The 26,195-nt window shown below is 47.7% G+C and overlaps 2 protein-coding genes across 2 annotated transcripts in view; both read right to left on the bottom strand.

The window, feature by feature from the left end:
* GRAMD1C (GRAM domain containing 1C) overlaps positions 1 to 1,549 on the bottom strand; it is a gene marked incomplete at both ends in the record, with an annotated part of 56,735 nt that extends 55,186 nt beyond the window's left edge. The window contains 6 exon segments of the mRNA XM_080613499.1: positions 451 to 501; positions 503 to 582; positions 585 to 659; positions 844 to 1,084; positions 1,157 to 1,247; positions 1,476 to 1,549. Of these exon segments, the coding sequence (XP_080469625.1) occupies positions 451 to 501; positions 503 to 582; positions 585 to 659; positions 844 to 1,084; positions 1,157 to 1,247; positions 1,476 to 1,549 (612 nt within the window).
* An 11,444-nt stretch (positions 1,550 to 12,993) lies between these two features.
* LOC308218565 (phospholipase A2-like) lies at positions 12,994 to 24,287 on the bottom strand (the record flags this gene model as incomplete). Its single annotated transcript, XM_080612774.1, has 4 exons — positions 12,994 to 13,157; positions 15,252 to 15,358; positions 20,931 to 21,096; positions 24,245 to 24,287. The coding sequence occupies 4 exons, from the start codon at positions 24,285 to 24,287 to the stop codon at positions 12,994 to 12,996; spliced, it is 480 nt and encodes a 159-aa protein (XP_080468900.1).
* Between the last annotated feature and the right edge of the window lie 1,908 nt (positions 24,288 to 26,195).

Genomic DNA, 26,195 nt, shown 5'->3' with positions numbered 1-26,195 from the left:
GGCAGGCAGACCTGGTACTGCCGCAGGATCACCCTCCCGACCCACCATATTGACAGAATCCCGCGGCTGCCACAGCAACCCCGAAGCCACCTCCCGGCAGCGCGGCTGGGTATCTCCTCAGGGGGCTCTCGGCACCGGGGAGCCCGGACCCTCCTTCCTACGGGGGCCGCAGCAGCCCCGCCGGCCGCCCTCCACCCCTCCTCACCGGCGGCTCACCGCGCCGGCGCTGCTCGGGCCCGGACAGCCACCCCGTCCCGCGGCCGTGCTCGCCTCGTCCCAAGAAAGTTTCGGAGCGGTGTGCGGTGGCGGCGGAGCGGAGCGCGGCGGGCCCACATCCCCGGGAGGCGCTGCCCGGCGCCGGACCTCCGGGCAGCCTAGCGACCTCGGCCCGCTCGTCGCGTCCGCTGGGGAAGAAGCGGGGATCCGCCCCCCCACCCTCTCCGCACCTACCTGCGCAGCCCGCCGGCGGCCAGCTCGCCTGGGGGTCGGCGCGGCGCTGGGCCGCGGCGGGGCAGCTGACGGGGGCATGGAGCCCGCCGAAGGGGCGGGCGGGGAGCGCGCAGATCACGGCTCTTACCATGGAGGGGGCGAGAGCGGCGCGGCACCCGCTAACTGCCTCAGCGGGGCGCACAGCGGGGCTGGGGCCCCGGGCACGGCCGCTATTTAAAGGAGCAGGAGCGACCGGGCCCCAGGGCCGAGGCGGGAAGTGCTAGCCAAGGGCGAGTGGTGGCGCGCCTGAGGAGGGGGAGCCGGCACGGGGAGGTGAGAGGTTCGCGGGACTGGCGATCGCCGCCTCGGCTCGCTCCAGCAGCCTCTTCGGCGGCTTCCACAAGGGTTAATCACGAAGCCTCGGAGCCGGTGGAAAGTTTGAGGACTGTAGCAGGAAAAACTCCGCCGGCGGCGGGGGGGTCCAGGGAGGCGGTGTTAACTGCCTCCGTCCTGAGAGAAAGACCCGCACCCCGCTGCCCTCCCCTGGCGCACGGCCCCGGCAGTCGTTAAACAGCGCCCGGGCCGCAAAAGCTGTTACTAAACGTGACGAGGGTTCAGTGGAAAACACTGCCGAGAGGCCGCTCCGCGGGGACACCTAGGGGGAGGGAGGGGAAGAGAAGGGAAGCCCGCCATCAGCCGCTTGCCGCCGTGCTGGGCCGGGACCCACGTCCCGACTGTGCCGGCCGGCTTTGCGGGTGCTGGCGGGGGAGCGGGCGGAGGCCTGACCCAGTCCCGCTGCGGTGCAGGGCGGCTGCCGGCTGAGCCGGGGATGAGGGGAAGTGAAGGAAGTAAATAGTGGGGGACTCGCTTCAGGAAACCCCGATTCTCGTTTTTAAAGCTGCCGAGCAGCTGTAAAACTGCTCTGTGTTTCAGTGACAACCCAGAGGTTCGAAAAACTGGGTTCCAATAAACTTTGTGCCCCTCAAACGGGGGAACCCGAGCAGAGCAATAATGGCTTGCACATCTGTGCCCTCAAGTCACCTCACAGGAAAATGAAGAGCCTTGTGACCTGGAAAGAAATCACCACCTTGCTGGGGGCTGGCTGGTAGACAATGAACATGGATACATGGATGGACGAACAGACGGACGGATGGATGGATGGGTGGATGGGTGGATGAGTGGACAGACAGATGGGTGAGTGTACGGACTGATGAATGGATGTCCAACGGGAGGAGGAGTACAGCAGCCTGGCATGGGAGGGCTGTTTCTTCCAGCTGTCCCTTTTTCTCATGAAACTTCACCAGAAAGTGGGTTGAGGCTTTCTTTCCCTGAAGGCCCATCACATCTCTGGGCCATGTGATATCTGCCCACTGACACATTAGCAAAAGTCCCTGTGGCTGACATTCCCCCCTGCAGCTGCAGGCCCAGCCAGGACAGCTTTGTGGTGAGATGGCCCTGGCTGGAGGCCAGGTACCCACTGAACCTGCTCTGTCGCTCACCCTTCTAAACTGCACAGAGGAGAGAAAAATACAACAAAAGGGTCATAGGTCCAGATAAGCACAGGGAGGGGTCACTCACCGATCACCATCATAAGCAAAACAGACTTGACTTGGGGAAATTAGTATAATTTATTACCAATTGAGTCAGAGTAGGGTAATGAGAAATAAAGCTAAATATTAAAAACATCTTCCCCCACCCCTCCCTTTTTCCCAGGCTCAACTTCATTCCCAGTTCTCTTCTTTCTCCCCACCCTGCCAGCAGCACAGGGGGACAATATTGCCAACTGTGAGTCTCCAAAATTTACAAGAAAATGTGAAAAAGCATGTCTGGTTTATTTCATTGTTGTTGCTTGCTGTCTTGACTTGGACTCCATTTTTTTAAGCTTTTCTCAACAACACTCAGGGGACCAGTTTACTTTTCTTTTTGCCCAAAAATTGAGATTCTGCCTGAATCATATTGGGTTATCCAAGTAGAAAAAGCTTCATGTTCAACTGATGGCTGCCAGCAAGACTAAAACCCCTTTGTATTCCCTCAGTTGAAAGCTGGATGACCTGACAGTTGTGCTAAGGCATGTCCTATTTGATGGAGGATTCATGAGAGAATTGCTGTTACAGGCTGAAATGAATATAAATAGCATTTGCAGGTAGTATGTCCATCATGACACACTTGAGGGTTTTTTAGAAACACACCAGATACTTGGGTTTGAATCAGACACTGTTTGGAATCCTTTGGTCCAGTTCCATCTTCCCACGCTGACTTCTCTGACACACAGTTATGGCCAGTACTCTAAGCGAGTAACTCAGGCCCAGTTCCTCTTGATCTGCCAGGTGCCTTTGGCTCTGCTGGTTATTCCCTCCTCAAACTCTTGATTGGTTTTGACTCCTCTAACTTCTTCCTTTTGTAGATATTTTGCGTTTGCTCACTAACAGTTTGACGGTACTTCCTTCAGAACACCTTCACAATCTACCTTCCATCTTTCTACTGAAGTGCTATGTTGTTCCACACTTGGTTCCAGTTCCCTTCTTACATATAGTTTACTTTGGAGTGATTCCTGCCTGCTAGTCCCAGGTCTTCTGGCTCTCCCAACCCATCTCAGAGAATAAATACTTGCCTTTTAGGTTCCTTTAGCCTATCCTGCTTTTGCTGCTATAAGTGTTACCACACCAAAGCTAGAGCAACAAATGGTCACCCAAGGAATGGGTTGTTCCTTTTGACATTGTATGGACAGCAGAGTTTTGCAAGTCAGATGTGGAATTGTTTGAAACAGTTACTGAGAAGCATCTACATGCAAAGATGCAGATAACAGAATTCATTAAAAGCATATTCAAAAAAGCTGTGTGCCAGTAGCATGATGACAGATTTCCTTACGATGTGGTGGGGACATTTTTTGGTGTCCTTTTTGCTTTCAAGTGCAAAGAAAAGCAGGAATACTCATGCCTATCTATCTCAGCTGAATTGTGTTTTGTATGTGTTTGAATAGATACAGAATTGAATCTCTACTGGATACTCAAGTACAATTCCATTATCTGAATAGTCTTAAAGATAAATAGAATGGCTAGATAAGGTGTGCCATAATCCCTGACCCTGCAGCTGAGGGAAGTGGTGTCAGCCTGCCAGCAAGAGTGTCACGTGCTTGGTACAGCAGTGGCACTGCTGGCAGGGGTGGATGCTACAGGTTGCGGTTTGGGGCTGCTGCAGCTCTTCCCACAAAGCAGTGCAGTGTGTGTACCTTTCTGTGAACCTAGACTCTGTTCCAAAGCACATCTGCTAGTTTTGCAGACAGGCCTTCTGCTTTAGCAGTTTTCCTCTCCAGCTTCCTTTACTTAAATGGAGTATAAGCTCTTTGTCTTCTTACCTCAACTATGGAGGGGTTCAGCAGAAGGGAGGTCTTCTTTTGAGTATCTGGATATTCTGTACTCAGCCCACAGTTGCAGTATATACAAAGCCGAAGTGAAAAACAATGTTATTATCTTCCCTCTGCTTTCAGAGCGTTTTCAGCATCTTCTCAGGGAGAGATCGGATCAGCCCCCGGGAAGTCATTGTTGTCACTTCAAACGTGGCTGTCATCCAGAGCAGAGCACTGTGAGCTCAAAGCAGTGGTAACTTTAGTAAGTGTGACATTCACAGGGCAGAATGCGAGGTCTTGTTGCAATAGCACACACATATTGTTTTGCCTGTGCTATCAGAGGGAGAGACGGTGAGGCCATATACTTCAGCAACTATGAGCCAGAACATTGAGAACCTCTATAGATCTGCAGCACCTTCATTCCTCTTCTTCTTGCTGGTGGGTGAGTACTAAGCCACCTTCCTTAATTAGAAGAAATACAGCCTACTTCTACAGTTTGGCTTGAGAGATTCTCTTCTTTTTTCAAAACTCAACTTTCCACTGAAGGCTTCTTCAGGATGCAGGAAAACAATACCTAGTGTTGTGCAGGGCATTTAAACATACTTTGCCTTATGGATACATTCCTGATTAGCTAATAGAAATGTTCAGAAAGAGTATGTCTTTCTCAAGATATGTATAATCATCGGTAGAAAACTTACTTTTGTTTTACTTTTCTGATGTATTAGCAACTGGTTATTGTCACAATCCATTTGCAAAAGCCAAATTCAGCCCAGGGCAAAAGTCATATAAATTAAAATGAGCGATGTGCAGTCATTGATCACTTGATCTTAGATACCTGGGAGCTGGATACAGCTTGTAAAGCACCTCCATGGCACCAGCAGAGTGTGAAGTTGAGCTCTAAAGCCCACAAAACCATCTCAAAGATGGTCATTCCAGAATGAGATTATTTGTTTGTGGTTTGGAAATCGAGCCCTGTTTGCCCTCAACCTTTCCTCCATCTATTGATTGTGAACAAAGCAGAGGAGGCTCAACTACAGAGAGGTAAAATTTTGCACTGCCCTCCACCCACCATTCTGCTTCCCCAATGCTGTTGGCAGCTTGCAGGGCTGCTCAGGAATACTCCAGGCACCAAAAAGTAAATTAGAGACATCAGGGCTGGAAGACAGTGCAGGTGTATTTTGTTCTTTCCTGTTGTCACCCCACCTCCTCTAGCTTCCCTTGTGCATTTGTCATTCACAGCCAACGATATGGCCTTACATGGGAAAGTATCCACCTGCAGATTCTATAAAGGGGAGGCTAATGGCTTAGTAGGTGCCTTATTAGTACTGCCAAATGTGGAGCACATTGTCACGTTACATGGAGTCCCAGAGAGCTTTTCCCTTGTGGTTGAAAACTGGCCATGAACAGCCAATGTCATATGACAGTGACCTATTAGATCATTCAATCAGTTTTCAGGTAAAGACAAGGCCATCCATGCTGTATTTCTCTATCTCAACTGCTTTCACCAAAAAGCCTTGAATTCCTTTCCTTCAGGGATTGAGCCCTACAACCCACATGACTGGGGACCCCACACATCACTGCTAAGGAAGCATTTGACTTAAAAAAAGCTTTGAAGCAAAGTCAACAAGGCATTTGGCATGCTGTGCTCCCAGATGCCAGTATGATAAAGGCATTGTGTATTTGAATACCACTGAACTATTATGTTCCAGTTATGCAACCTTTCAAAAGAAAAAGAAAGAAAGACAGAAAGAAAGAAAGAAAAATAGAGTCTGTGCTGTGACCTTCTCAGTGAAATCCCCAAACAGAGCTGGGAAGAAATAATACAGCCTACTCCTCTTGCGTTTTGATTTTCCTAATTAGCTTTAAGTTACATGCTTTGTATTGAATCGAAGATGTGGGATAACACATAATAAGGCCAGTTTTTCATGACAGGAGGTGCAAATAAAACTCATGATGAGCAGAGACAATATCAAAGCACATTTGTTTCTGCTCAGTTATGTTCTCTATGCCACTGGGTAAAAATGGTAACTTTTACATCACTAAAAGGAATAAAAATCATAATTGTGTTGCAGGGGCTGTATATGGTAAGGCTGGAATACTTGTAGCGAACAACAAATTCTGTGGCCATTCCTTGAAAACAAGGTAGCAGTAGCACATACTGCTTTAGCTGAAGCAGCAGTATCCATGATAACTGTTAACAAACAGATTTTAAAAGAGTACTTGTGATGAAACTGCGCAAATTCACTCTAACAAACAACCAAATCCATCACATGAGAATATTTGGTGCACAAAGATTGTAGTATGTCAAGCTACCATCAGCTTTGTCGAGTATTTCAACTAGACTCTATACATCATCAAAGTACCTTGTCAAGATACTTCCACTTTATGACTGCTGCATTGATACAGTTATCTAACTGGAAAGGGAAAATCTGGACCTCAGATTCCCCCAGGAAGATCCAGTGGGCTTATTGGTAAGATTATGTATGATCACAATGATAATACCTCATCCACTATCTTTAATAAGGACTACCTGTTTTAAGGGGCTGGATCCAAAACTGCAATAATACTTGGGTACCTAAATCACAGGCATCCAGTTCCCATGGATCAGTCTTCCAGTTACAAGGCCAAGATTTTCACTTTGAGGTAAAAGCAGGGAGCACCTCACAGCTCTGAAGATTTTTCACATGCTTTGCTGATGCCTAGCCAGCTTATATATTCTATGTTTTTGCATCCATGAGTTATCTCTTGTCTGATATTTAAACTGTAAGCTCTATACCCCATCCTTTCATAAGACACCTAGAACAACAGGGCCCTGCTGGCTGACAGAGATTCTCAGTGCTACTCCTGTAAGAGTCATAAATAACAATAACTATGGATACAACTGTGATTTTGTGTACAAGCATGCCTGGAGGAGCCATGCAAATAGGTCTAAAACCAATCATCAAGGTGTTTGGTTTTCCATTGCCTCAGATATTTGTCCCTGAGCACAGAAGGATATTGTCATTGTGAAGCTTTACCAGACCCAGACAATAGCTTTCATACCCTTTGGATGGCAATGAAAGACTCAAGACAATGGAAAATCAAGTTCCACACTGTGGAATGGTCTGCAGTCCTTGAGATGTCCAACTAGTATGAAAGGGGGACTATTTCACTTGAAGAAAATAAAACAGCAGGAGAAACTTTTCCAAAAATTGGTCTGAACGCTTCCTTAGAGACAGCTGTTGGTTTATTTTCAAGAGTTTGGTTTTCCCTCTTTTTGGGACAGCAACTATTCCCCTCATCTTCTGAGCCCAGGCTTGTTTCCAGAAATGAGATCTACTCACAGTACTCTTATCTCAAGGCTGTTTGATACTATGATTAGAAGCTGAGTAAGAGAAGGCAGGTTTAAATCTGTATACAGGCATGTTGTCCATATTTTTCTAATACAGGTTAGCAGGACAATATGGTCCCTTCACACAGGATAGATATCACCCTCAGTATCAGTACTTACAGGATGTTAAGGTGCCATCCCCTAAGTCGCTGATAAGATCTGCTGGGGGTTCAGTTTCTGGCAATGGAGATTCTGCCATCAATTTCAAGATTTTCCATCCTAAAACCGGAAGCACATGCCAAAACTTCTGAGACACTCACATTACATTTTGGGATGCAGGCAGCTGCGTTAAAATACACATATATTCACTGTACTTGTCGGAGCAAAGCTGCCTGTGTATAAGTGTATGTACATTTTTTGCTTTGCCTCAAAAGCAGTTGAATCAGGAATGTTAGGTCCCGAGACCTATTGGGGTGGAAAGAAAGAAATTAGTGTTTGTCGTGGTTTAAGCCTAGGCCATAAATTAGAACCACGCAGTCTACTTCCCACACACACCCTTTCTTCCCCCTGCTCCTGGAGGGATGGGGAGGAGAATCGAAAGAATGCAACTCCCACGGGTTGAGATAAGAACAGTTTAATAACTAAGGTATAACACAAATCACTACTGCTACCACCAATAATAATGATAATGATAAGGGAAATAACAAGGGAAGAGAATACAACACCTCACCAACCGATACCTCGCCCCCACCCAGCAATGATCTAGCCCTTCCGGGGAACTCTCAGTTCTACATCCTGGGCATGATGTGCTGTGGTATGGAATACCTCTTTGGCTGGTTTGGGTCAGGTGTCCTGTCTCTGCTTCCTCCCGGCTTCCCCTCCTCCCTGGCAGAGCATGAGACTCACAAAGTCCTTGGTCAGGGTAAACATTCTGACCAGCAACTGAAAACATTGGCTTTATCAGTATTATCCCCAGGCCAAAAGTCAAAACCACAGCGCTGCACCAGCTACTAAGAAGGAGAAAAAATGACTGCTACTGCTAAACCAGGACAGTGTTCTATGTGGAAATATGGCTGAATGGGTTCTAACTTTCACCCAAAGCCATTGGACAATGGCATTAATCTTTCTCTAGTATGGCAGTAGAAAGGAACTGAGGGTCAAAAAAAGACCTATCTGTACACATTAATATAATCTGAGCAGGAACTAGGAAGAAAATTCCTATCATCGTAATAATGACTACCCTGAAGTCCTAATTCCAGGAACCATTCTTTGTGCTGGTCAGGATTCAGGAGCAGCTGGAGGGTTTATCATGATATCACCCTCAACCTTCCTCTTCTTTCTTTTTCCTGGTGCAGATGTCAGTGTCGGTGGAAATGGAAGCAAGGAGAATGCAGCTGTGACTGGCATTACAGCACAGCCTTCACTGTTGACAACACATGAGCCATGGCACCTTTTGGTGACTCAAACACCAGCCAAGGAAAAAGCCAAAGAGGGTGAAACTGTGGTCTTAAATTGCCACTTTAACAGTCCACGGCATCCCTCCCTGACTGACCTGATGGTGAAGTGGTACAAAGAAGATGAAAAGGGGCAGATGGACCTGCTAGAAAACAATGTGACCGTCTTGACAAATAACTCCAGGTTTTTCATGAGTGGAGACTTGTCCCAAGGGGATGCCTCCCTGGTGATCCTCAATGTGACAATCAGCGACCATGGTATTTATTTCTGTGAGGTTACAGTTTCAGACAGGACAGTGGTGACAGGAGGTGGCACAAAGCTCAGGATCAGGAGAGCTCTGGGTAATATTTGATGTTACTTACTTCTTTTTTCCTTCTTTCTCCTCCAAAGCTGGCCTACATACATGCAAAAAGAAAGAGGTTGGCCTGTTTGGTGTCTATCGGTTAGGGTTTTGTATCATGGAATGTAATTGCTCCATAGCATTTCTCATTATTTTCATTAGGCCAGCTAATTTTGATTGGCTTACCTCTATAAGCAGTCACATGGGTATTATTATAAGGAGGGGCATTTACAACCAAAAGAGAAGGAATAGTTTTATCACTAAAATCAGTGTCAGTGCCAAGAATGAAACAGCCAGACAAGTTCTCTTATACTCACATCTCTCTTTAGCAGAACATCCATGAGTGACAGGTGTCAAGATACTGTCTCAGAAAACAGTTCCAAACTCCTTTTTTTGGATATCATTTCTCTCCAACCCACTAACTTGCATATTCATTCCCTATCTCTGCAGCAGCGTCTTTTGGCATAGCATCTAGCTGTTAAGGGAGATTGCGAGAGAAATGAGGCTATCCTATCTAAATCCCCAGAAAGTGTAGCAGCTTCTTAAATTGGAATAAAATAAAAATTGAGCTCCATAGTGCAATACACTCTGTCCCGTGTAGAAGTCCATGATTTCATGTTAGACAAGATATAGACATAATTAATATCACCATAAGTAGCTTCCCCTGCACCCACTGCAGAAAACATGCTGGCTGCATTGCATATACTTGCCGGGACAACATCTGTTGTTACTCTCTCTACCTTCCTTCTCCACCAGGCTTGTTTGGTATAGAAGAATCCATTGGAACAATCATTGGGGTTGTGGCAGCTGGTGTTGGAGGAATAATGGTTCTGATCGTTATTTTAACCCCCCAGCTGAGGAGGTGTGTCCTCTGCATCAGACAAGGCTCTCACCAAGGTAGGAAACACAAACCAAAGCCTGGAATACCTTTCCAGAAAGATGAACCCAATTGTCTATTTCCAAAGGTACCTGTTTTTTTGAACTTAAGCAGGAATTAGCCATTCACTTACCCCTGGTCAGACACAGTACCTGGTTCAGGAAATAAGCAGTGTGGATGAAACTGTAACAGGGTTGGCTCTGTATTCTCTTTTTCAAATAGTTCTTTGTTTATGTAGGGTAGAGCTTCATGCATGGGCCTAATGAGTTCCTATGAACACAACAATAGGATTTTCTTTAATTTCCACTTCAGCAGAGTTGTTTGATGACATGCTGCTACTTCTTTTAACAAAGTCCTGGCTCCCCTTCAGTTCTCCTAGGTTCATGCTGAAGGATGGTTCTTCCTCCCACCAACTATGTGCTTGCATCTGTATTCTTGTAATGCTTTGCATACAGAAAGCCTGTGATGGCCTAAGTGTGTGTTTGAGGTGTGGTTTGGAAAGCCTAGCAATATCTTTTATTAGATCAGCTGATCAGATTGGGAAAACTAGACACTTCCATGTCTAGAAATGAGCCAAATAAATGAGCCAAGAAGAAACTGATGAACCTGAAAGCTCGCCTGTTTTTTTCCGGCTCTGTCAGCTGGTCCAATTAGAGTAGACTGACACTGAAGGCTGGATTTTGAAACGAGCTTAGTTCCCATTTTGCGCAACCAGGATGTGGTCTGCGTTTCAGAGGGAGCCCAGCTGACTTTCTGCTTTCGGTGGTGAGCTGTGTGGTTTGTACCTCTTACCCCAGCACCCAAAGATCTTCCTCGTCTTGCTCAGAAAAAAAAATCCCTGGAGGGAAAGATGCTCTCGCCACTCACTGTGCCGCTGCCGCCACCTGATGGCCAGCGTGGTGGAGACAGGGACAGAGCCAGGAGCTCTGCCTCCCTTACCGGGGAGTCTTCCAGTCCTTGCCGAGACACCCACCCACGCCCCGTAGCTGCTGCTGCCCACACAGCATCATCCCCTTGCAAACCCTTTGCAGGAACAGTGTCACAACTTCCTTACTTGCCAGGAAGCCTTGGAAGAGTTTATCGTGTTGTACTAACTCCGTATCACTCCCTCTCCTTGCTCTGTGTAGCTTGAGGTGCAGCTTTACATGAGTCGCCGGAAGATGCAAAGCCTGCAGGTGGAACAACTTCTGACACCCCATAAGCCGAAAATGGAGCTCTAGATGGAATAAAAGCCTTTACCTCAGTACATGTTGTCTTTGGCATTTTATTTTTGTTAGTCTGTTTCTTTTTCCTGCAGCTTTTCAGCCACAATGGCATATTCAGCATCCTCCTGCAGCCAGGAGCAAAACAGCCTTTTGTGAAGAAATATGTCTTATTGCCAGCCAAAACCCACTTAGTTTGGCCTCATACCTCTGAATTTAGGCTCTGATGAGGTACATCGCATGTTTCCCTGCCATTGCTTTTTATTTTAAAGGTAGTATTGAAGTTTGTTAGCTGTGCTTCAGAAGAGACAGAAGGAGCCTGACCTACCCATATCCCGCAGCTCCCCATCTGCTAACACCTACCTAGAAAATCAAATGTGTTACTTCTGGGAGTGCAACTGTGACTCCTACCTGTCTCCACTTCCCAATATAGAGGCTCTTGTCCGATTGGCTTGATAGAATCAAAGAATGGTTAGGATTGCTAGTTCCAAGCCCCCTGGATAGGCAGGAACACCACACTAGATCAGATTGCTCAAGGCCTCATCCAAACTGGCCTTGAACACTACCAGGAATGAGTCAACTACAGCTGCTCTGGGCAGCCTGTTCTAGTGTCTCACCACTCTCACAGTAAAGAATTTCTTCCTAATATCCAATCTAAACTTCCCCTGTTTAAGTTTGAAACCGTTACCCCTTGTCCTGTCACTACAGTCCCTGATGAAGAGTCAATCCCCAGCATCCTTGTAGGCCCCCTTCAGATACTGGAAGACTGCTATGAGGTCTCCGCGCAGCCTTCTCTTCTCCAGGCTGAACAGCTCCAATTTTCTCAGCCTGTCTTCATACGGGAGGTGCTCCAGTCCCCTTATTTTCCTTGTGGCCCTCCTCTGGACTTGCTCCAACAGCTCCATGTCCTTCTTATGTACAGGACACCAGAACTATACACAATACTCCAAGTGGGGTCTCACGAGACAGAGGCTTGCTCCAGCCTACAGGTTTGTACCAAAAAGGCAAAGGTGGCCAACTTGAATATAGCTACCCATGGCTGAAAGAATAGGATTTTGTTTTACTTTTGCCAGAAGGAGATGTAGTGTTTCAATATAAGCCTGTAATGCCCTTAAAATGAGCGATGAAAGATTTGTTTGACGTGACTAATGTTCTCCACAGTCCCCATTTCCAGACAGGAAAATACTTGATTCCCAGGTGATCAGTAACCATGGGGTATGTCAGTATAGGAGAGTGCCATATCAGCTCTGAAGCATGTGTACTGGGTAGGGAATAAGTTCTTTTGCAAAGTATGGGTGTGCCTACTGGCAAGTAGAAGTCAGAAACCCTTGCTGGCTTTGCAACAGCAGTAGGCCAGCGTAACTCTGCTTACCTCTGAACACATCTCAGAAGGGTCCCCAGTGCTGTGAGGCAGGCACATGAGAGATAAGACAGCTGGCTATACAAATTTAGAAAAACACACACACACCATGCAAGAAAGGATGGAGCCTTGCCCTGGGCCAGACTCTGCTTTTCCTTCTGATGGGAAGCAAAATCCCTGCAAGCAAAAATAAAGAATAAGGAGGCTTCCTTTCTCTTTGATGTCCCCTCTTCTCCTGCAGGTCCAGGAAAATTAAGTGGATCACTGTGCTTCCAGTTTGGCATGCCCCAGGACTTCCAAGGCCGGTGTATCTTTCACAGAGATGGTTTGTCTCTTTGTTGGTTTGTTTTAACAAGCCAGCCCAGCAGAAGCCTCTACGTATTATCCAGATCATGTGTGTGGGAGGCAGGTCGGGCAATGTGAAAGGGCAAAAAAGCCATTTGGTGATGGGTAATGCGTTCCCACTATGCTGCAGACCAAACCCTCTGTTTCTGGGAAGGCCATGATCAGAGCAGGATCTTATCCTTCAGCATGTATGTTACCCTATCGCTCCTCCCCATAAACCTTGTCCTGACAGAAATTCTCTCACACCATTGTTATTCCTGGTAAAAAAGGTAAAATTTTATTCCAGCGCCTTCAGTTTCAAAGGGTTATAAGAAAGGTCCTAAAAAACCCTACTCTGGCCCCCCATATCCGAAATGGCAGGTGGGATGAGTCTGTCCACATAAAAAGTCTGGCCAGAGGACGAAGCGTGGGTTGTATGGGGCTGCTCCCCAACACTTGGCTGCCTCTTGGTCACACAGGCACACCATTTTTTCACACCGGTCTGCCAGGTTGTCTGCAAAAGGAAATGTGAGTGAAGAATGAGGGATTCTGGATGAAGGTAAGAAACAGTTTCAGGAGGAGCTATTCCATAATAAAGCAACTCTTAGGGAACAGAGGCTGTGGGAGCAGGAGGAGAGAAGGACCAACAGGTTGTATGTGTGTAGATCTGACCCTCCCCTGTGCTGTCTCTGTTGATAAGTCTGACCTTGTCACCAAGAGCACCAGAAAGTAGCCCCTAAACATAAACTGGCAATGCCTATAAAAATCTGCCCAGCTCAGAGCACTCCTCACTTCTAGAGCTGTGTGAACAATGAGGGCTTAGTTCAGCGGTGGAAGCTAAGAAAGAAAATGATTTTAGCTTAGCCTGAGCTAACAGTATTCCATTTCCCTCCAGTCAGTCCATTTCCCTGCTAACTCCTCCCTTTGCAAACCAGACCAATTTCAAAGGAAAAACAATGCTGCTTTGAAAGGAGCAGTCTCCCACAGGGACATTTGGAAGCCTGAGCGTGTAGAAGCACCCACCAGATATCCTTCACTCATGCTCCGTGAGTTGCTCTTATATCTCTTTTGTCTGAATGGGATCAGGTACTATACCTTCACAGCCCAGAAAAACCTGCTGTGCGGTAGCCTGGGGTAGGAAATTTGCCTTCTGAACACGTTTCTAGAGTTCCTTCCCATGGGGGATGTCAGGAGAAATGAAGCTTGATGAGGGCTTGTGGAGAACAGTTAATGGATGTTTCTCAGGCCTTGTCTGGACATCAGTCTAAGGAATTAATGGTGTTTGTTTAACTAATGTTCATTAGCCAGGTTGGAGCAACTGCAGCCCTGTGCACTTTTATGGGACAGACATTGCACATGTCTGGGGGCTCAATAGTACATCTCACATGTGCAGTGAGGGTTGTTTCTTCACAGCAAAAAGAAACAGGAATTCTTTTTTCCATTCAAAAAATTGCTAGCAGAAAATACTGGTTAGCTATGGAAGTATTGGTAAGTGGGAGGGAGAGGAGCCACATATTAAAACATTAGCCAGCACTTAGCCATTCTTTACCCAGCACTTTGTACTTAATAGATTGTTCTGGCACTTGGAAAAGAGCAACTGCAGATGTGCTGTGCCCTGTCCCGTACCTGCTACCAGCTTTTCAGCTGCTGGAGAGGCTGAAAACTGCACCAGTAGCATATGGAATTCTGATAAAGACAAACAGTCTTTTAGTGTTCAAGAAGCAGCCTGGGTGGAATGAGAACAAGTTTTACTCTCACATGTTTCTTTTCAACCTTTCAAAGTGTTCCACAATGGATTTTACCACCAGGAACTTTTTGGAGACTTAGAAATAGAAGTGACAAGTCATCTGGTGTATGTCAAAACAAACTGGTGTGAACCACTGATGGGCTGTGCCTGTGCAATTTAAGACCTTGACTGCGTACCAGCTGTAGAGCTGAGCACAGCTTACACTTGCTGTATGCCTGCAGACCTCAAGAGCATTTGATTCTGCAATCCTCAAAATGCCCGCTGAAGCCCCAGGGCTTTAGGCTGGAGCCCCACATGAGGCACAGGTGCAGGCTGGCACCCTCCTTCACCCATCTTGCATCCACGTGTAACAGCACGGCTCTTCTCCAGCAGTACGCAGTGGTAAGTAAAAGAGTGAACAGTCCTGCTGGAAGGAGTGCCAGAACTGCCATGGAAAGACCAGCCCTGCAGACCATCACACGGCTATGGGGAGAGGTCAGTGAGGAGCAGGCATGCTTAATGGGAATGAGTGCAGAGCCTCTGGAGAAGCATCTGCATCCATACCACACTGAGATGGCTGATGTGTGGGCTCCATTGCCCCAACTCCCACTCCTCTGCCTCAAGAGGACTCACGTTACCTGGAGTGGTGGTGCTGGAGCTTCAGCCTTCCTCCAGCTGCAGCTGGGGACTCTTGGCAAGCCTAGCAATCCAGACAAGGGATGGGCAGAGAGCTTGCAGGAGAACGGATGCTGCCTAAAGCGGCTTTGAAACCAGCTCAGCATACAACAGACCTACCCTTGAGGCCCACAAAGCTCTTAGGTCAGCCTAGTGCCTGCCAAGGAGGGAACGAAGTGAACCTGAAGCGAGCAAGCATTTCCTTACCGCACTGCACGGCGTTCCGCTCACATGCCCACTGGTAGCGCTGCACCTTGGGGCTGCAGCCTTCCTTCTCTGCCTTGTCATAGCAGCAGTCGTGCCTGTGGCAGCACCTGTGGGAGAATAAAAGGTAGAGCTTGGGCATCCTCCTGCATGATTTGCTCAGGGGTGTTTGCACGTACTCAGGAGTGCTGCACTCACACAGAGCTCACAACAGCAGTGTTTGCCCCACCTCGTCAGTAACTGATCTGTTGATGAACCAGCATCCTGTCATTCCTGGCTCAGGAGCTCATTAGTGCCATATTTGCTCCCATGACCACTGTGCTTCTTCCTCTGAGCTTTTGCCCTCAGAAAGGCAGGTGTGGTCAATACATGCTAATCTCACTGGAAGGGACCTGGTATGCTCCTATGAAGAGTGTGATCGCAGCTCACTGGCTAAGGATCAGACCCATCCCAGGATTTGGAGACAGGATGTGTTTTGTATCCTCAGCATCACCAAGCAGCTTCATCTCTTCAGTTCACGTGGGCCTGCAACCTTTGATCCATACAGTTTCTGAGGGCTGGCTACAAACTCATCAACCCCAATGCTGGAATTCATATCAGTTAACTTCAGATGCCTAAATGTAAACATCCACAGCTAAGGTACTGATCTGTACTCCATTTATGCATGTCTGGGGCACAGTTCATATTACTGTACTACAGAGAGCTGCCATAGTTGAAAAACACTGCATTTGCAAGTGCAATTGCATTTCATTGACCATAGAGGGGGCTGAGGGTCACTAGCTCAGCTGATGACATCTGTCCTACAGGCTGGTCAGTGAGATACTTCCCACTGTCAATTACTTAAGAATTTATAGACCATTTGACCCCGCTTGAACTTTATTCTGGTAATTTAGGGTCTCAAAATACACCAAGAAAATATTCAGCACCTAGAGATGTCCACTGCCGAATAACAAAGGTTGTTTCAATGATGCAAGCTCAGAGGCTGGAGCCAGAGGGGAGCAATCTTCTGAGTTTCCAGAAGCTTGTCCCTGCAAGATCACTGGGACTTTACAGAGAAACTGTGCTACTGACTGGGAAGCATCGAGGCAGGCTGATCTTAGAGGTAAATGAAGAGCAGACAGCTTTCAGAGAAGCTCTTGAGTCTTGATGTTAATCTGTTCAAGAGGTTGATGAGGTGGCCCAAAGGGAGCATAGCTGTGCTGGCTTCCCATAGATTACCAAATCCAGCTGAAAACCTTGACTGTTGTCTTCTGAGGCCAACAGTGACTGTTGTCACTGAGGTCAACATACCTGAAAAGTCAATAAAAGTCTGGGATCCATCATTATGTCCCTCTAGAAAAGTGGAACAACCCTGCAAGGAGGACAAAGGTCCCTTGTGCAGGAAGCAGGGCTCCTCTGGGGACCCATCAGGAACTGCCCAGTACCTTACCTGAGAGCTCAGGAACATCACAGACTTCATCATTTGGCTGCAGGACTTTTTCCTCTCAGAAACTGGTTTACAGCTATGAGGCTGGTGAGCAGTGTGAGGTGATAAAGCCCAGGGGGAAACGTAAAACTATTTTGAAGTGCATCAACCACTGATGCAAATTCTAATAAAATCACTGGAACAAGATCAGGGAAATCGTGTGAAAGGGACAACAGAATCGGACCAGCCAGCTCAAATTCAGCCTTCATTCAGGCTGCTGTGATTACACACAGGCTGAATTTAGTCCAGCATGCTTTCTCTGCTGAATGGGCTCCCAATTTAGTAGCTGGAAGTAGCAATTTCATCCCACAGAGGAGTCTTCCAACAAAATGCCTTTTTTCACTCAGCTCGCGAAGATGAAACCTGTGTGATGACTATGTCCAGACTACTCACTGCATTGTGAAATCTAGAAATGTAGGTTATCAGGAGCAGACTAGCATCTCCTTCCATGCCAGCTCCTCAAAGGACTTCAGAATGGGACTCAGGCCTATGGGATATATGTATCTAGATGCTTTCCCATGAGGAAATTGCTGTAATTGAGAAAACCTTATTCAGCCCATAGAATCAGTTCTGTTGGACAAGATGGCAGTAAGAGGCTGTGGTTCAGATCTTTGTTGGTCCAGTAACACCTCACTCCTGGGCTTGTTCTGAAGAGGTTAGAGGTGAAAGGCCAAAGGAGAGAAGAATTTGCAGCCTTGTGGACAGTGTGAAAGCCTCAGCATTCTCCAATGTTTGAGTCCCTATACAGTGTGTCATACGATATGACAGGGATGGACTACAGGACTGAGCTATGACTGGGGCTTGTGTCCTCTGGAGGAGTTCCTGTAGCCCAGGGCATCCTGGCTAACATACCTGAACCTGCAGCACAGTCTCATCCATCCTCAGAGGGATGACAGATGGCAGAGCAGGCCCATTGTCAGTGTCGCATATATGGGACACAGAGCACACGAGGCCGTGGTGGAGAGCCACAAATAGGGCTGAGCTGAAGCAGAGCTGTAGAAATCGTACCGTTTGTGAGGTCTGGGGAGTGAATCAGTCAAGTTGGTAAAGTTGGTGTTAGTGATGTGGGGAGGAGGAACAACATGAAGGTAGACAGGCAAAGGAAGGAGTTAGGAGCCTGTGAGCCAAGGGAATGAAAGTGCTCTTCATGGAGAAAAAGAGGGAATTAACAGAAAAGAGGTAAGAGAAGTGAGAACAGGTCTTGGAGAGGGCAAAAGATGGTCTGTGAATCAGGCAAGGACATGCAAATGAGCACTAGAGAGATGTGCTAGCTAACTGTGAGAACTTGCTGCTCCGTATCTGGCTTGGCAGAATCAGTGGATTGCGTAAATTCTGCAGGACCATTCTGCTTCTCATTACACCAGTTCCTCCTGATGATACCCATAACTGCAGCAGGGTGACACGTGGCTCACACCAACACAAAGCGAGAAGACTTTGGCTCATATTTTACAAACCTTTCTTGCAGACATGCTGAAACTGCACTGCCAGAGAATGAAGACTGATGAAACCTATCACTGTCCTTTGCCACCTTCAGATGGTCCCCTCCGGTCTGGAAATGCCCTTTCCTGCACCTGGGTCAGAGTGTGGTGTTACGCCTTCAACAACCTGCTAACGCTCAGTTAGACCCATGCAAACAGAGCCAGCCAACACTATGTGAGAGCACTGCTCAACAGGTATGGAAAGCAAACACAACTGTGTCATCTACTTAGTAAACAAGCTGTTCATCACGTCTGGGCTACGAGACAGCCCTAATGGCTGCAGACAGCTCCAGCCGGTCCTCAGGAATCAGCTGGCCAGATCCCTGCGGCTCAGCAAATGCCATTAAGGTAAGAATTTGTCATGTTGTGTTTGTTGAGTTAACAGCACCATCACTGCTGTACCTCCTTTTGTTTTGCTTTAACTCATATATGGCACTCCGCCTTTCATGGCATTTGGTGTTTTCAAGGAGATGCTGAGCACCTTCAGGTCCTGCTTTACAAAATGAGTGCTGCAGCCATCCAGGGGAACACAAAGGAGAAGGAGAAAGAAATCGATTGAGTTTATGCAGACGGGATGCCATTATGGCTCAAAGTGATGGGAGTGTGAGAGCGGAAAAGAGTGAAATGGTAGTTACTGACAGCACCACATCAAAGTCAGTGTGTGGAATAAACCCTGTAAAAGGATTACCCACTCAATGGTATTTTTTCTTTTCGCATAGAAGAGAGGTGCTCGGAAGCACTCTAGCCTTGTCTAGACAGATCAACTGAATTACTCACAAGAAAATTACTCCTTTTGTAAGGGTCTCAGTAACAAACCTAGAAGTGTCAAGGGGATGAGTAATTTGAAACAGTGTTTGCCACTCTTGGCCAGTCGTTTTGACACTCTGCTTTCCTTCTGTTTTAGAACGGCAAATATGAAGAATGTGGTCACTTTGGCAGACACGGGTACTCAACAACCCTGAGCTTTGCAGCAGTTCTCAGTAACGGAAGATTCCTCCAGCAAACATGAAATGGGAATTTTTAGGGCTAAATCTGGTGGGGCATTGCCAGTTCTTCCTAGCTAAGAACCTGACTGGAAACCTTTTTGTTGGTTTTGGTTCTTTGTTTTGTTTTGGGTACTTTTTTGCAGCCCAGCATTGCAGCTAAGGAAAAATAATGAATGCACGTAAAGGATCAAGCTTCCCTTTTACAAACCACCTGGTGTTTTGAGGCATTTCCAGTTACAGAGTCTCATTTTCTGCCATTAGGATAAAAAACATATCCCATGGAAATCAAACGGCAGCAGAAACACTGGCTGATGAGCATGTGTCCGTATATTATTCCCTCCGGCTGTTTTTCAGGAGTGCTGACCACTTGCATCTCCCAGAGTCACCTAAACTTGGGGGTCACTCAACCTCTATAGAAAACAGCTTTTAGGTGTTAGCTCTTCAGTAAAAGAAGCACTCCAGACGAGTGAAGTCGTGCTTTACTTTAAAGGCCTTCTTATGAGAGCTGGTCCAGGGGTAACAAAAAGTACACCACCTTACAGACACTGCTGTAGGTGGTGATAAGCCAGTCTAGAGATAGTAATGAAAAGTAAAAGAAATCTCTACACATGAAAGCGATGACATTTTGTAGGCAGCTACTCATCATTTCTAAGTCCCCTATTCATGGATGAATTCATAGATTTCATAGATGAAATGCTTCATAGATACAAACCAGGGATGCGATGAGAGGACTTTGGGAGTGAAACATCTCACTACATCAATGAAGACAGTTCCACTAGTTTCAAGGGACACCTGTTCTTTCATGCCCACAGAGGAGCTGGTCTTTAACCTTGGCATCTTTTCTTCCTTTTTTACCCTTTTTCTGTCCTGCCAATTCAGCAAAGTCTGGTTCTGTAGCAATGTGAAATGTCTCCAACAGCTGGATACTCTGGAAAGCTCAGTTTCCTTCCTGATGAGCTACACCTTTACACCCAGAGTGCCTTCACCTCTGCTAAAAGCTGCATTTGCCTATTGGTAGCACACACCCTATTGACTGTAGATAAACAGATTCATGTGCTCTGTCTGTGAGGTTTCAAAGCAGACAAGATTGCAGATGACAGGCTCAGAGCACACAAAAGGCCACCATGCTCAAGATTTAAATGTATGCTAATTGCAAAGTACAAGGAAGAAACCTTTGATAGCAACACCTCCTAGACTCATTGCTTGTAGCCTCAGGAATAAGCACAGCATCTTCCCTACCGACAAAGAAAAGGGGAAATAAGACCATGCTCTCCCCTGTTGTTGTTCTTCCTCAATTCAGTGTGAATTAACAGGCAACGAAGGCAACGGGGTTTATTATTTCTTGCGATGACCTAGATTTCTTCCAGAGGATGAACACTGACATTCCCATCACAGCCATTTTCAGCACCTGAGTGAAACAACCCTCCAAATACCTTGATCACTCCCCTTTTTTTCAGGCAGGGCTTGCTCTCTATGAATAAACATGCAACTATTTCAGGAAATCATATCCTGGTTACTCCTTTGCTCTCCACCCCACAAAGCCCCAAGAGCTTTGGTCCCATCCAGAAGCTGGCTAAGCCCTCATTCAAACACCAAGGGATACGTGAGTCCTCACAATTCCCCAGTGATATTCATATGTACTGAATTCTCTCTTTACAAGGTAGCAACGAGCCCGTGGAGTCACCATAGCATAAACAGGGAAGAGTGGAGAGATCTGCACTGCTTCTGGACACACAGTTGAGGTTCTTCTTACCAGTCTGTTTTATCTTTAGGCCAGCCATGTCCTCCCAGTCCACAGTAGCATCCGTAGCCAATATATGCCAAGGGAGACCGTCCTGTGCCACACGATATAGCTCCTGCCAATTCAATGATTCCTCGGGTATGCAGTGAATGGGATTTTCCCAGAGCACCTTTCCAAACTGCAAAGACAGGACACGGCTACACACAAGGATTAAAAACACCTCACATGATCCTCCTAAGTCCTTAGAGGGGGATTTTTTGGTTTGGTTGGGTTGGTTGAGCCCTGGCAATCTCATTAGCCATGGCATTCAGCCTGCAAAGTGGACTGCGTGGGGCCTTATCTGGGGGCTGGATGCAGAAATACCCAAGCCAGCTATCTCTGCAAAGAGAGCTCATTTCAAGCAAGACTCCCTAGCTCTGGTGCACTAGGGTGTGATTGCAGCTATATGGCACCTGAGAGCAGCGTTCCTGGTTTTACAGAACATGTAGCCCAAGCTGTTGCCTTTATAGCGCCTGTGCCAGCACCATGCAGAGCTGGGCTTCACTGCACCCCAGAGCTCCCAAACCTGGGACAGCTTACCAGCTATGCTGTGGTCCCAGCTGGGACATGGAACAGCAGAGGACAAGCACGCAATCAGACTTAACCTGGGCTCTAAGCAAAAATAGAAGTTTCTGTGTTGCCCAAGGTGCCTTATATTATCCAGGTTTCCCCTACTATTCTGGATGTTCTAATACCTTCTCCAGATCACAAAAAGCTGACAGTACTATTAATTTGTGTTGGGTCAGCTACAAGTCCCTGAGCCTGTAAAGTACACATTGTCGAGGATAGAGCGCCTACACAAGCCAAGATGTATGTGTATCAGCTTTCTTTTGAGCATCTGGAGGTGCTGGCAACACTTACCCCCGCTTCCGTTATTACATTCCATGTAAGTCATAACATCAGGTTGGCTGCATTAACTTTGACAAAAGGAGCTCTGTGTCCTGTGCCAGTGGCCACCTAAACCGGTCGGGGGGGTTTCGAGGTACAAGTCTTTCCAGCAGGGTTGTGATTCCACGTGCTAATTTGCAATTCTTCAGAAATCACAGGCAGTGACCCTTACAGAAACCAGGAGTGCCCTGCCCCTAATGCTCAAACAGCTCTGATGCTCGGCTGCAAATGTTGGTGCTTATCATGTTAAGGATAGTGACAGACAGGAGTATTTCTTGCCTGTGTCCACTGTGAAGGACAAAGAGCACTTTGCACTGCTCTATCATGCATGGCAAAGCTACTCACCACTAGTATTGAACCCCACAGACCGACCGCCAACCCCATCAGTTCATCCCAGCTATGCACAGCCACTCCAACAAGAAAAGCCTGCTGGAAAGGGGGTACTTTGCAGCTCACTCAGATGGAGAGGGAGGTGATGCTGGGAGCTGGGAACCCACCACTGAAGTTTCTTTGCCTCCTGCACGTTTGACCTCTTCAAAGTGCAGTGCAAACACAGACTAATTAATCCCCTAAACCACCCGAGGACTCAATACTATTTAAAACTGTTGCTTTCCTTTTAAAACCCAGCCTCTAATCCCCTTCCCTGGGCTTCACACCCAGCATCTCTTGGGCTATCTCACCCCTCTAGCCTGATCGAGACACCAGCAAGGGCAAGGAGGGTCCTTCCCCATGCAGAATAAGGCAGGGCTTTGCTCCCTCTCTACAGGCCAAGACTCCTTCAGGAAGTGGAGTGCTGCCCCACACCATTTCCCATCCTGCGATTGGTGCCTCAGGCTGTGCCGGTATGGGTTTCACACAGCCTCCTTATACTTCCCAGGGCATTCCTCAGGGATTAAATGCACATTCCTGAAAAAGTAACTGCACTGCTCCCCTAAACACTGCTCGAGTGTTCAGGTTTCATGCTAAAAACACATTAGATGGGTGTTATTCAAAACTAAGAGATGATCTATTTCCCTAGTCTAAACAGTGGGGCTCCGGAGTTAGAAAGGGGCTCAGCTCCCAGGTGCCCCAGGGGAAATCACAAGCAGTGAGCTGCCCTGGATTTTGGGTTAAAATCACACTTTTTCAACCTGTTGCAGTTTGCAGACCCTCAAAGTGGAAACAAAATGGAAACAAACACTTCTCTGTAGGCATTCAGGCCTCCTGACAAGCAGCTTGCAGGTTTTTAGCTGTCTGTTGCTGACCTCTTGGTCTGCTGGTCACTGGCTGAAGCTGGTGTAAGGTAACTGCAGCTCACTCAGGAGAAGAAAGACCTTTCTTCTTTTAGGGGTATCTCTGAGGATCAAGGAACTGTAATTACAGTGCAGAGCTGCTCATGAAAGTGGAGAGAAAGCCCCAAAGGGAATTAAGTCAAAGAGACTTGGTTAGCATGCTTAGGGCTGCGCGCTCTGCAAGAGCTTGAAGTCACTCCAGCATCCAGGCAGCCTCTGATGTTCCCACTCTGTTCTTTGAAGGCTGGCTGGGCTTTGAGCTGATGTGTCGCTGCAGCTGAGAGGTCAGCCCCAGCAAGTAAGCTTCAGTATTCAGGTGTAGGGCTAATAACTTGTCCAAGAACTGAAACTGCTTTTCCTATGCTGGGCAGCTCAAGACAGCACAGCTGGGAAAGCCTTGAAAAGGTCTGCATCTCCCCAGCAGCCTGCATTTAGCCATTAAGGAGCATGTCCCTTCATTAGTTATACTACTAATGGGGCACCTTAGCAGAGAACATACCTGCAGGGAGGGGAGCAGAGGTGGATCTGACAACTCACACTTTCTATTTTCTGCTTAAATGGGCTGCCTTTGCTGTGGATTAAGTCAAGGTTTAGGTGTTTATTTCAGAACTGTACTGCAGGTATAACCTCCATCCTGACAGCTTAGTGTAACGTCTCTGCATGTGAGGGCTTTATGTGAGCAGACATTTATGGCCCTTTTTAACAGCCTTTTCAGAAATTATTTTAACTTCAGATAAATTTTAAACTGCTTACTCCATGGTCACTGGTAGAACAAGAGGCTACTTCCAACTGCCCATGGCTGGGAGGTTGGAACTAGATGACCTCAAGGTCCTTTCCAACCCTAACTATTCTACGATTTCTATGAAGAGACAGAGATACCAACAACTTCGTAGCAGAAAACTATTCAGAAGGAAAACGAGCTGTGTTTATAAAGCCCCAGCAATGTAGACCGCTAGCAAGGTGGGCAGGCAGCTCACTTACACAGCCCCTGCTGTAAAGCTGGAGAGAGTCGAGCAGTGCTTTATTTTCCACTTGGCCAAACCACGGCGAGATGCCTGCCGTGAGGCTGGCAAAGCAGGCGGCAAGCAGAGGCACGGGGAGGGCGAGGGGCCGAGCGGTGGTACTCACCTGCCTGGAGCAGCAGCAGCGCCAGCAGCAGGCGGGAGCCCATGGGCAGGTCGCTGCCACGCTCGGATGCGCCGGGGTTCAGCCGCGGGGCTGCCGAGCGAGCCGAGGTGCGGTTGTGCTTAGCAACCTCCCCAGCCCGCTGCCCGGGTTTATATACACATGGCTCCGCGCCCGTCTGCAGCGAAACACCCTCTTCTGCGAGGTCCCGAGCCCCAGCACGAGTCCGGTCTGTCCCGCAGCGGGCTCCCTGCTGCGTGAGGAGGGCGAGGGCTGGCTCTGTTTGCCTGGCATCGCCTTTGGGGGGGAGGGAGGGGCTGCTGGAAGGGCATTAGGCTGGCGGTCCCTGGGACAGCCTGAGACACCCAGGCACTAAGCTGGGCTCCTTTAAGCTGTTTGCTTACAGACCCTGGTTAATCTCTGAGTAGCTGCGGAAAAGGGAGGCCTGAGGCCAGGATTTCTGCGGCTTGTGGCATCCCTCTGGCAAGGATTTTCTCTTTTTATAAGCACTCTTTCCAGGGTAATTTTGATTTTTTTTTTTTTTACATTATTTTATTTTAAGCCTGATTATTTTTCACATTTAAAAAAAGAAGAGACAAAACTATAAAAATCCAACAGAAAGAATACTGTTAGGTGCAAGTACCTAATTATAAACTGACCAAGAGAGCTAATTCTGTGCCACTCCTGAGAGAAAAATACCCTCTTGGCCTGTTGCTGCACCTGACCAACACCAATTGATTTCTTGAGGACATCAGTATGTGGGTCCCAGCCACAGCAACAGGCCAGAAGCTGGGGACAGTCCCATGGGGCAGCTGTGCTCTGGTCAGCCAGATCGGCAAGGTGGCCTCCCTGTTCCACAGCCTCTGCTTGCGTGGGGCAGCAGGCAAGGTGAGCAGCAGCGATGGCCACAGCTCTTCTGCCTTTGGGGTTGAAACAAATTCCAGCCCTCCAAGGCTTTAAATCTCCTGCCTTGCTGGGTATAGCAGCCATTTGGGGCTGGGGTCTAAGCATCTGCCCCTTCCCAGGTGGGGGTGTTATGGGCTGGGAGAGGAAGGAAAGAAGGCTGCTTGCCCCTTCCTCTCCCAACACAGGGCTACCTAAGCAGCACCCCTTGCCCGAGGTCCCCAGGGTAAAGCCGTGCCTGCCTTCTTAATGGCATGGTTTTAAATATTTGCTTGCTAAATATTGGTACTCGAACCAAAGGTCAGCAGCAAGGCATTCACTGGGCTGCCTGCTCCTGGGGCCAGCCCCGCCGCAGCAGCTGGCAGTCTTTGCTGAGCTGGATTTGAAGAGCCAGTGTAGATCAAGTGATACAGGGCAAATGGGACAGCAGAACTGGGAAAACTCATGACAGCTGTGATCCAGAAATCCCTGCCCGCCACTGTGATGGGCTGTGTGCTGGCGGCAGGGAGCGAGGAGGGCAAGGGGAGCTGCACAGCTCACACCTCCTGCCCTCGGAAACTCCCTTCAGTAATCATGTATTTACTCAGGTAATAAAGCCAAATCCTATGTATGTGAGCTGTTGCTGACTAATATTTAACCTGAAGAATATAAGTTTGTGGAAGGAGGATGCTGGAGGGTGGGTGTGCTGTATTCGAGGCCTATGCGGATACAGGTTCTCAAAATGGGAAGTGCAAAGAAGGCAGGCTTTGAAACAACATGTGGGGTCTGGGTGAACAAGACACGCTGTTAGAGCAAGCTCTGTCCCTGACAGATACCTGACAGGCCCTGTTCAGTGGGGACCAAGTGGGGGTTTTGAGCAACCTCCGCAGATGCTTCACAGGATTCCTGGGATCCCCAAGCCCAGACAACTGCCTCCAAGTGCCAAACTGAGGTGAGACTGACTGGGCTGTAGTTCCCTGGGTCTTCCTTTTTATTCCTCAAATGTGATGGGCAGTGGTTTGGTCCCTTCATCTGCCGGTTCCCTCAGGACCTGCAGATGCATCTCATCGGG

This window comes from Psittacula echo (assembly GCF_963264785.1).
Source record: "Psittacula echo genome assembly, chromosome: 3".
Lineage (NCBI taxonomy): Eukaryota > Metazoa > Chordata > Aves > Psittaciformes > Psittacidae > Psittacula > Psittacula echo.
This window is presented reverse-complemented; position numbering and strand designations above follow the sequence as displayed.